The following is an 11847-nucleotide window of genomic DNA, read 5'->3' as shown; positions in this document are numbered from 1 at the left end:
TAAGCCACCGTGCCCCCCTTGTTTCATCATAATGCTTAAAAATAAAAAGTATTTATCAATCTGTCATTTCCCCAGAGTTGTGATAAATACAAATCTGTTCAAATTTCTCACCATTTATATTTCCACTGAAATTGTCATCTGATTAACAGCAGCTCTGAGTTTGAAAGCACTGCCACAGTACTTTACTGAGTCTGAAAACTGTCTTGATCGTTGCTCCTAATATTCTGACACCTTCGTCGACTAAAAATGAATTAAATATCGACTAAACTATCGCTTCCATAAGGTTGTCTGCTAATGGCTATCGCACACACATTATGATAGTTCATATAATATCTTTTCTGCATAGCCATTTATGGCAAATGCAACACATTGTAATCCGATGTTATATTAAACTTTCTTACAAAATGAAAATTATGTATATTCCAAAATCAGTGAAAAAATACTAAAACCTATTTGTCAGTCTCTAAAACTTGAAACGCTTCAAAGAAACCACATAACATCTGAGATGCTGTGTTAGTTGTGTGGTAAAGGTAACCACTAATCTGTAAGTTAATGCTGGTATGAGGGTTTGGTTGGCACATTATCTTGCTGAAGGCAGTATACTGCCTTTTATTGTCAGACTGTACACTCACTTCCTTCTTTATTAGGGACCGCTGCACATTCTTGCAACTATTCAATCGTGTGGTAGCAGCTCAATGCATAAAATCTTGCAGAAACAATTCAAGCGCTTTATATAAAGTTATAAAACATCACAGATTAGAATGTGTGATTTCATTGGCATGGTGTTGGTGCCAGTTGGCCCCTTGATCCTGTGTTAAACTGCAGAAGTGTGAAGTGCACCACAGATTTTAAGAGGAAGTAGGTCAAAAGTTGTCTGCATGTGGTTTATTTTTATCTTTGCAGAAACAATTTCCCTGAAGCTTCTTGAAATAAACTGCGTCACTGATTTTATAACAGCACTGCAAGTAACCTTCTGATGCTGTAGAAATCATTCCACTTTTTGTCTTCATATCTTTTACAACTAGACCATTCATCATAAGTAAAACATTTCTATCACAGTAGTTTTTTCACCAACCGCTTGAATTAGGACAAGGACATGGTGTGGATTGCACAAGGTGTTGCATCTTTTCATCATATAAACTGCTGCAAACCTCCCATTTGGCCACATCACAAAGGAGCTCCCGTGGATCCAGCTCTGTGGACTGGGGAGGCCATTGGAATACTCTGAACTCATTGTGTTCATGGACCAGTTTCAGAAGACTTGTGATTTGTTAGATAGCATGCTAAAGTAGCCCTTATAGGATGGGTAATGTTTGGCTATAACATTCCCCACACTGTTACATCACCCCCACCACAAGCAGCCTGAACTGCTTAAGCTAAATTGTCATACCATCTACATCTTCAGACCGAGCTACTTTTTTTTTTTTTTTTACTTTAACCGTCCAGTTTCTGTGAGTCTGTGCCCACTCTAGACATCTGCGTCTGATTTCTAATCTCAGCTGATTGGAGTGTAAATTATACACATCAAGGCAAAGCCATCTTGAACCAGCCTGCCCAATCCGTTGAGCTCTCACAAGGTGCTTCATCCCACAGGCCATTTTTGTTTTTCCTATTATTCTATTATTCTGTGTAAACTCTAGAGACTATTGTATCAAAATCCATGAAGATCAACAGTTTGTGGAAAAACTCAAACCACTCTGTTTGCCAACACCGTCACTGCCAGGTTCAAAGTCAATGACATCAGAACTTTTCACATTCTGATATCTGATAAGAACCATAACTGAAGCTCACAACTAGTCTGCCTGCTTTTATACACTGAGCTGCTGCCAAATGTTACTGAGGTCTCCCTTATTTAGTAGCAATTCTATTTAGTTTGGAAATTCTCCAAAGACATTTCAAAAGAACTTAAAAACAGATGCTGTTTGTAAAATTTCTTTCAACAAAACTATCATGTGCATTTAAACTACTGAACAATGTTGCACAACTGGCACTAAAATGCAGCAATGAATTTAAATTATCTTGTGTACTATATTGACAGGAACCTCACCAATGTATGGTTACATAATAAATCATTTTTCTATAATAACTCTCCGCAGGACAGTAAGAATTACACATACAACTATACAAAACTATTATATGAAGCAGGAGAAATAGGAGTGTCGTTCTTATGTACTCTGTGTTTTCTTTCTCATTGTCCCATCAGAATTCATTCTGGAATTTGTCCTCATTCATCATAATGCAACGATGACAGGAACTTGTCAACGTCTAGGTCTTGTGGGAAGGAATCAAGAAGCTTCTTCTGCTTCTGCAAGATAAAAGAAAATGCCAAAGATAAGAAAGATCATTATTTGAAAAGATAACATTTTTCTCATATTGTTAACTTGTACCGAAAGACAGGAAGTGTCTTTTCATTGCTGGAACCATGGATCGCATTTGTCTGCAGTAAACAATAAACTCCACTTACCTTGGCTTTCTTCTTACTGCCCGATGAATTTGTGAGGTGTAATTCTTTAGGGTTTGGTTCATTGTGCTTGCGCTTCTTTCCTTTAGAAGAACTCTGTTTAGCCACACCAGCCTCCTCCTGTCGCAAGCTGTCTTTTAACGGCCCGCCTGTCCTGGCTGCGCGTGACAGGATCATAAGTGTATGAGCAGCCATGTTAATGCTGTTCTCGCTCCCTGCCTCACTGGCTGGGCTGCAGGTAGGAAGGTCAGGTGTAGCAGGAGGAGCCAGGTTTTTGGGTGTGCCCTCTCCTTCACGCCCATGTCTTTGCCTTAAAGGTGTCCTCAAACCATCCAGCAAGTCCTCCTGGAGACAACCTGGGACTGGTGTTTTTGGAAGCGGTATGTCTATGGTGCCTCTTCTCCGGGGTGGCGTGGAGATGGGGCTCTGGCTCTGGATGTCCTGTAGCATCTCCACTGCTTGCTTGGTAAGTGGGCCTGTTTTGCATGTTGGCTTCAACAAACCTCCCTGAGACACAGGTGTAGCAGATCTTACTGCAGACAATATTGGGGTAACTCCTAGATGCAGCTCTTGCGGTCCACCTTCTAATTCATTCTCTTTGTTTGCAGCAACGTTGGGCAGGTCCTGTGTGATGTTGCTCTCAGAAAGTCTCTCAGGTGTTTTCAAAGTTATTTGTTCACATTTTTCTTCTTGTGAAGTGTTTTTTGTAACGCTGGCAGACTTGGGATTGAGGTTCTGAGAAGACGGCTTTAAACTTTGTTCAGCATTTGAAAATGAAGATAAATCACCTTCAGTTGTTTTGGACTCCAATAGATCAGATGAATTTTTCTGAGCAGCATTGTTTAAGGATGTGCAAGAAATGACAGTCTGATCGGTTCCTGATTCTGTTCGTGTGTTTTTTGTAGCCTCTTTTTGTTGCTGAGGTTCAGCAGCCTTTTCAGGTTCCTTTGTTCCTGTACTCTGACTTGGCTCTGGTAATCTTATGGTCTCGACCCTTCTCTTGGCATTAGCGTTGCCTAAAATGCTAGGAAGGATTCGCTCTGTCCTTGTGGACTCCTTCATAACAGGGGAAGATGTAGTTGCATTTTGACTTGTCTGGCTAGAGTTTTCATCAAAGCAAAGTATTCTTCGATGACTAGGGCTTGCTCCAGAACTGCTGTTTAGTTGCCCTGAGCCCTGAGAGCTGTTTGAGACTGCACTGGACCCACCAACAGATGTTCCAGTATTGCCTGAAAAAATAAATACTTCCTTTAGATTACACAAATGATAATGTGAGAAAAAAAATTACTGTCTTATGTGAAACTTTCTCCTTATTGAAAACTTACCCAGTTCCACATTCTCCTTAGGCAATAATTTAGGTTTTGACACAACCTTTGCTGTTTGGTTCACCAATTTCGTACTAGGCAAAGCCAACATCTATAAAGCAAATTCAATTATACTTTAACGTAACCAACATTTTCCAAAGAGTAAATGCAAAATTTAATTACCAGCAAAATCATACCTGACTGGGTACTACAGTGAATTTTCCTGTACTGTTCGGCCCTAAAACAGACATTGGAACTGCCATATTCTGTATCATGGGTTGAACCGGTGAAGAAATTATAATGGTTGATGCTGACGATAAATTCACTGAACAATAAAAAAAACACAATGATCAAAAGCTTAGTAATGCTGAATACAAATAATCAGATTAAAGAAGGTTAAACATTATAAAATCCAGCAATAAACTCTATCTAATTAAACAACCTAAAATACCACTTTATTACTAGCTAATCTCTCACTGTTACTTACCAGGAGAGAAGGGTTGAGCTACATTTGGTGTAATGGAAACCAGAGCCCGAGGTCGAGGTGGTGTAGCCACAATGTGTGGAGTAGAACATACTGCTCCTTCTCCTGCACCACCTGGAAGCAGCATCATACTGGAATGCTGGTCCATGCCTGAATTTGGATCAGTCACAACAAAAAAGCTGCTCGGTCCTCTGAAGGTTGGGTTAGCAGGTAACAGCTGAATGAAACCAGTCTCTGGAGCCATAGTTCGTACCTGCGCAGGCTGCAAATTGTTCTGTGCACATATGACTGGGTCTCCAGCAGTCTCTGCTCCCTGTAAGCTGCTCACTGCCTGTGCAGTTTCCTCTGGGGTGATAGAGGTGCCAGGGGTAGAGGGCAGTAACTTAGATAGAGATTTGGCTGGGGGAGAGAGGAAGATTGTAGGGATGCTGTCACCACTGATGCTGGAAACAGCTTGGTTTAGAGCAGAGTCACTGCCCTGTTGCTCAGACTCATCACTGATGATGATCTTAAGAGCTACTATTTTATTAGGGTCAGACTCAGCAGTTTCAGACTGGGAAGGATTGATAACCGCGGAGGAGGAACTGGTAGCTGTAGACGCAGATACAACAGGAGGTAATGGCTCAAAGAAACTGGGTGCTGGACTGTCGGTCTCGGTTGTATTTGATCTTGACTCCTCTTCCTGCATTGCTGTGTTGAGTAAGGGGTTATTTGTTTGTGGCTGCTGACTGACATCCTGGCCTAAAGCTTTACATTCGTTTGCAACCAGCTGTGTCCTTCCTGCCTTCTCCACTTCACATTTATGCCCTGGTGTTTCTTCTCCTACTTTGGGAGAGGTTTCTGCTTGCTCAGTGGAGGCTTTTTTATTGTTTGTTGAATCCTGAGAGATCTCTTGAAGCACTTGTTGTAGTGTCTCTTCAGTACTGCATTCCTCAGACATATCAGAGGTTGGCTCATCCACCTCCATGCTTGCTCCCTCTTCAGATAGAGATGAGCTTGATGTAGAGGATGTAGTCTGTGTTTTGTTAATCAACTGCCCTCTCAAGGAAGAGCTTGTGCCTCTGGTCTGCTTCTTGCTTACTATGCCTTTGCTTCTGCTGGAGCCTATTTTGTTTTGTGCGATTTCTTTTTCAGCTGCTGTTTGTTTAGTAACTGCACATGACTGAGAGGCTTCTGGAACTGGCTTGCTTGTACTAAGAGGAGGGGATGGCTTCCTTTTACTTTTTGCCTCTTTTACATTCTTACTCCTTAGTATTCTCGTGGTGGTTTCTCCACCTGATGTAGAATCTTCCTGTCCAGTCCCTTAAAAAAAAAAAAGTAATGTTTTATCTAATGCTAAGTAAATTTATGCTCTCTATAAACACATATTGATTGAAATATATGATTGAGCATATATATATATATATATATATATATATATATATATATATATATATATATATATATATAAAATATACACACACATACACACACACACATATATCTATAATACACACACACACACAAACACCACAGTGTTCCAAATCATTATGCACATGCCATTTTTCATTCCATGACATTCCATATCATTCAGTAGGATTAAGGATTAATTTTATCTTCAACTATTATTTACAGTGAGTTTGTTATTACATGTGAAAGAACTAATGTCAACAGATTTATTGGGGAAAAAAAATTGTTGTTCCACATAATTCTGCAGAATGCATTTTGTAAACATTAAATGGGTTATAATGATCATTTTTCCTAAAATAAACAATTTAAAACAAAAAAATATATATTTACAGTTCAGGTTACATATTAATATAATGCACCCTTCTTGGAGATAACAGGCCATTTTTTTTCCTATTATTCTGTGTAAACTCAGTAACCTCACTATTTCATTTGAGGTGCCAGTATTGCCTCCCAGAGTTGTTGTTTAGAGGTATACTGCAGCCCAACCTCATAGATCTTTCTTTTAAGGATGCCCCAGAGGTTCTCAATAGGATTGAGGTCAGGGATGATGCCACACCATGATTTCTTCTTTTTTTATGCCCATAGCAATCATGGAATCAATGGTGTTTTTTTGCAGCATGGGATGGTGCGTTGTGATGAAGATCAAAAACAATATTTATTGCTTCCAAAGACATCAGACCTGCTGACTAACTGCTGTTGTGAAACTCATGGCTTAATCCAAAAATCTCAATTAAAACCATCCATCATCAGCAAGAACATCTTTGAAAATCATTTTCTTTCTGTCAGAGACCCTAAAGGGACATACAATCTCACTTCCCAATATTTCAGCCCAAATCATCACTTCACCGCGTCCTTGCTGATGTCTCAGCCTTGTTGGAACATGGTGACCATTCAACACCCATTCAGAACTCCATCCATCTGGACCAACGAGTGTAGCACGGCATTAATCAGTGAATAAAACTGGTCTCCATGTAATTCTGAGCCCATTGCAAATGTTTCTCTTTGTAAGTTTTGGATAGAGGAAGTCGAAATGACGAATTTTCGACTTCACAACTGCCAGCCTCAGCCTCACCCAGGATCTGAGGAATCCTGCATCGAGAGTTTCTTGGAACTCCAGAGACATCAGCAGTGTCAAATACCTGTTTGCTGCTCAACAGTGGCTTTTTTATAGCTGCCATTTTAACAACATTAATTTGTCTGACAGAAACCTCTTAATAAACCTTTATCTGATCGAATTCTCGGCTGTGAATCTCTGACCAATCTTTTGACAGTTCGATGATCTCTTTTCAGTTTTTGCGATGTCAATTGTTTTTGTGCCTTTTGCAAAACATTGCACTATTTCACACTTTTTATCTTCAGAAAGATCTTTCTTTCTCCCCATATTGCATGAGAACTGTAACTTGCTTAATAATGTGGAACAACCTCTTTAAGTCGGTTTCCCTTACACTAAGATCACCTGGCAAACTAATTAACTAACCTGTCTAAGACTGATACCAGTTGTCTTAAAACCTGGCAAATAAAACGAACACACACTTTCTTTGAGAAAAAAAAACTAAAACCTGAATATTTATTTTAATAAAATCCTACTGATATGTGGCATAATCATTTGGTACACGGTGTATAACCATATAGACCATGGTTAGATAAACGACATATTCCCATATTTACCTGTGTCTGTAGCACTGTCTATATGATCCAGCTCATCACTCTCCTGAGCACTGTTACTTCTATCAGCAGTCTCACTACCCTCAGCCATTTTATTTTTTCCTGCAAGCATTAAATGGTTAATACATTAGCAGAATAAACAAGACAGGGATGTACAATACATTGTTTACTAAAAGTCAACTGCTATATGTACACTGAGTACTCAAAGGATTTTTCTCTTTTAAGCATTCAGCTAAGGTCTCTGTTGGTGTGTTAATGAATAATGACACATGCAATGTCAAATGCATGCTAATCACGATATAACTGCTTCACTGGTTTGTTTTAATATGAGCAAGTATGTGTGTTTATGGGGAATTAATGTAATATATGCACAATGCATAAAATCATGCAGGTACAGTTCAAGAGCTTCAGTTAATGCTCACATCTCCCTCACTTTAACCCTTATTAGGTAGTTAATGCCAGAAAAGCTGTTTTTGGAAATTTCAGAAACAGCTCATCCCCTGGGATTTACACACACACATCAGTCTCTTGTATTTACAAAGAATGTTGTGAAAAACACTGCATGAGTGACAGTTACATGGGTAGAAACGAACTGTTAATAAGAGAGATCAGAAGAAAAAGCCTGGATTGGTTTGAGCTCATGATCTATATCTAGATTACGGTGAGGAGAAAAGCATCTCAGCATACACAACACATCAAACTTTAAGGTGGATGTGCTACAGCATAACCAGTCCACATTTATTTCCTCTTATGTCAAAAATAATCTGAGGCCATTGTGGGCAGAGGTTCCCCTAAACTGAACATTTGAGGATTCAGAAAGGAATCCTTTTTTTTGACACCATTCTTTGTACACTCTAGAGATTGTAGTGTGTGCAAATCCCAGGAGATCAGCAGTTTCTGAAATACTCAAACCAGCCCATCTGGCACCAACAACCATTTCACTGTTAAAGTCATCGAGATCACACCTTTTATTTTCATTCTGAAGTTTGATGTGAACATAAATTGTAGCTTTTGACCTGTATCTGCATGATTTTATGCATTGTGAGTCCAGGAGTTCCTACAAAAGTGGAGTATTTATCATATAAAACACACATGGCACAGCACCTATCGCAGATATAAGAAGTCAAATGATCCCCATATGATCATTATTTATTGGAAAAGAACCTGTAAATGACATTTCTGATTGAGTCAACATAATAAACCTTACCGTAATCAAAGAGGTCAAAGAGAGCCTGAAAAGCAGGATCTGACTCAGTCTGTACTAGGATGTCCTGGATGGCATCATCACTCATATGAATTTCTCCCTAAACATGAAAAAGAAAAGATTAGACACAAAGTTGAATTCTACGTTGCATTTTCATGAAGAAAATGAAGAGGTTTATGTTTATATATGGAGGGGGGACCTGCAAAGAAATTTACTCTCTTATCATACATGTATCCCAATTCTTCTCTGCCATGTGATGGACAAGCTTCCTAGAGCAGTCTTCAAATGGAGATTAAAGAATCTACTTCGTCACCAAGTAAGTAATATGCAGTCATTTAAAAACCATTGTCCTTAATATCTACTCATACTAGCATGATGGTTTTTTTGGTGGGTATGAAGCTTCTTTAAGTCACTCTGGATTACAGTGTCTGCTAAATGCTGCAGAAATAAGTGAATCTAAGTAAATAAATGATTTAATCCTTCACCTGTAGGCCTAGAATTTCATCTATGGACTGTTCTTGTTCCGTGACCGTGTTGCACACTGCCTTTGATGTCTGTGGGCTGTTATCGCTGTCAATAAACATAAATCAACCCAAAAAATTACTCCTACATTAGCATCAGTGATGTGCCATTAAAATATCCATAAATATATAAAATATTCACATATAAAATAGAACCATGACGAAGGTGCATGGCTGTACTATAATCATTACCTGGCCAGGATTTTGTTGATATTTTCTGCAAGTTTTTCTTGTAAAGATCTGTCATTCAGAATCTTTTCTCTGGCATTCTCAATCACCATTTGCTGCAATAAAAAAAAGTATAGCAGTAAAAACAAATCAATAAAGTCACACACTGTGATTTTATTCATTGGTCTAGACTAATAGAACAAAGTAAACTTTTAAAGCGTAATGTAAGCGGGGAATGGTTTCGTTCTGACTTACAGATAAATTCTCGGTCACAACCTCCTGGCTCTGTGATTCTACCGTGAGCATGCTGGTCACCGTAACGCCTCTGCTAACCCCAACCTGACCTCCTCTTCGTCTTGGAGAATCACTAAAATAACACAGAATATTCCTTCATGTCAAGACAGATGTGTCATTTCTAAAGAAAGCTGACTGAGATATTGTTCAGTAACGTCAATATTTTTGAACTGATTAATTAATGTAAACATCATCCACAGCTTTTGTCTTACCATTTTCTGCGAGCTGGAGATAATGGTCCGGGGGTAAATCTATGGTCAGGTAGCATTATTTCTAAAGGTGCCTCTTCTGTACAGAAACACAATATACATAGCAGCATTACAAAATCTGCATCTGAACTACATCTAGACTGTGCAAAAAGTGGTCTAATATTTTGTTCTTACCTGACTGAGGGAGACTGATGGTGGAAGGTCTTGTCTGCTGGGAGGTGTAGCACACGGGGGTGGAGTGTCCCAGGATGCCCTGAGGAGTTGGGATAGGCCTAGGGACACAGTTCCCTGGAGTAGACACTGATATGCACATTGGGGCAGGAGTCTGAGGTAAGGACAAGACCCTCTGACGGCGCATGTTCTGAATGCTGTTCTGGGTGCGAACTGTTTACAACACAGTGAGATAAATAAGTTAAGACTGCCATAAAAAGACCAAGGCATGTTTCCTAAAAGGATCCTGTATCTGTTTTAGATTTGTGATGTAAATCATAAACCTTGTTATCCGGGATATTATCTGTGATCTATTGTGCTCTGTTTTTGACAGACAGAAAACAAACCATCTGGATATAATCAGGTCGTTTTACATTAGACGCGTACATAGGCAGAAGCTCAACTTACGCCGCTGGATTTGTTGAACAGCAGGAGAGTTTTGCATAGATCTGTGAACATAATGCGTAAAAATTAAAACAAGCTCTGCCAAAAGCACATACTCCACATCCACATGCAAACATAAACAACCAAAAGCTGACGACTCACTTGATCTGGTTGAGCGTAAAGTCCAGTTTCTTCCACAACGAGGTCATTACAGCCGGTATTTGATTCTCCTGACACGTTTCTGTAAAACAAAAAGCGGGTCAGCTCGGCACAGGACAAGCCATCAGATCCATGCGATGTAACATCTCGTGGATTATCTGCTACCTTTCGCCTTCGCAGCGACGTACTCGTTTAGAATCGTGGTCAGGTTCTTTCCAAAGAGAGACTGTAATAAAAAAAAATCACATCATTCGTACGAGACGTTAAATACGAATTAGTTCACAGCACATGTAGGAAAGTTCATCAGTACAAATTAAAGATGTCTTACAAACACGCAGGCAGGAATAACTCCATCCTCAGTGCTGTGTTCAGCATACTCCCTCAAGTTAGGGCTCTCCAGGATAAATGCTCGACTTGTAGCACTCAGTCCTTCCTGCTGCAGGTATCCTACAGAAAACAACCAAAGCTGTGTCCTCATGACGAGAACAAACTGGACATATACACAATAATAGCCAGTGGTGTGTTGATATGAGCTCATTTTTATATCAGACTCACAGCTCCTGTTTGCTAGTCAGACTCGTACCATAACAATGTAGTGTACAAACTCACCAAGCACGAGCCTCGCTACATCAGACGGCAGCAGCATGTTTCAGTGCTAGTTTAATGGGGTTAAACTTAAACAGGTGCAGTTAACAGTACACAACATTATACTGCTAGGATTTTCTCTGTCGGGTTTTGGGTATATCAAATATTCCATAAAGCGAAAAGGCGCGGAGAAGCTTGAGTTACCCGGAAATGCTTCACGACCTCGAATGCTGGGAGGTGTAGTTTTCCGGTGTTGACAAAAAACAAAACAAAACAAAACAAAAAAAAAACATTTGTCTGAACATTTTTTGTTTTAAAAAGCGTTTTTTTTTTTAGGTTTTCGTTAAGAAGGCTGTTTGTTCTGCTTGAGCATTATTAGAGGCTGTTATCTTGTGAATGTATTTCACTCTATATTCAGCAGTGAAGCATTTTGTAAACATGATAAACAAACTCCATAATCACACAAGTGTTGTGTTTTGTTCCAGAAAGTTACACACATGTAAGTCACACGTTCTGTTACCTGAACACGTCGGCCCCATGACACGTCCTGTTACCTGAACACGTCCGCCCCATGACACGTCCTGTTACCTGAACACGTCCGCCCCATGACACGTCCTGTTACCTGAACACGTCCGCCCCATGACACGTCCTGTTACCTGAACACGTCCGCCCCATGACACATCCTGTTACCTGAACAAGTTGGCCCCATGACACGTCCTGTTACCTGAACAAGTTGGCCCCATGACACGT

General features: G+C 39.7%; 1 protein-coding gene across 1 annotated transcript; it reads right to left on the bottom strand.

The window, feature by feature from the left end:
• Positions 1-870: 870 nt before the first annotated feature.
• On the bottom strand, positions 871-11637 carry npat (nuclear protein, ataxia-telangiectasia locus). Its single transcript, XM_060887995.1, has 17 exons — positions 11122-11637; positions 10841-10959; positions 10678-10738; positions 10516-10594; positions 10378-10418; positions 9934-10143; positions 9763-9838; positions 9512-9623; positions 9281-9372; positions 9053-9137; positions 8571-8667; positions 7367-7465; positions 4253-5551; positions 3963-4090; positions 3787-3877; positions 2465-3690; positions 871-2305 (listed from the first exon to the last, which is right to left on the bottom strand). Exons 1-17 carry the CDS (start codon positions 11156-11158, stop codon positions 2225-2227), a joined length of 3933 nt encoding a protein of 1310 aa, XP_060743978.1. The 5' UTR covers positions 11159-11637; the 3' UTR covers positions 871-2224.
• Positions 11638-11847: the final 210 nt, after the last annotated feature.

The sequence above is a fragment of the Tachysurus vachellii genome, chromosome 15, assembly GCF_030014155.1.
Source record: "Tachysurus vachellii isolate PV-2020 chromosome 15, HZAU_Pvac_v1, whole genome shotgun sequence".
Taxonomy (NCBI): domain Eukaryota; kingdom Metazoa; phylum Chordata; class Actinopteri; order Siluriformes; family Bagridae; genus Tachysurus; species Tachysurus vachellii.
Note: the sequence above shows the minus strand (reverse complement) of the source record. Positions and strands in the feature narration are given on the sequence as shown.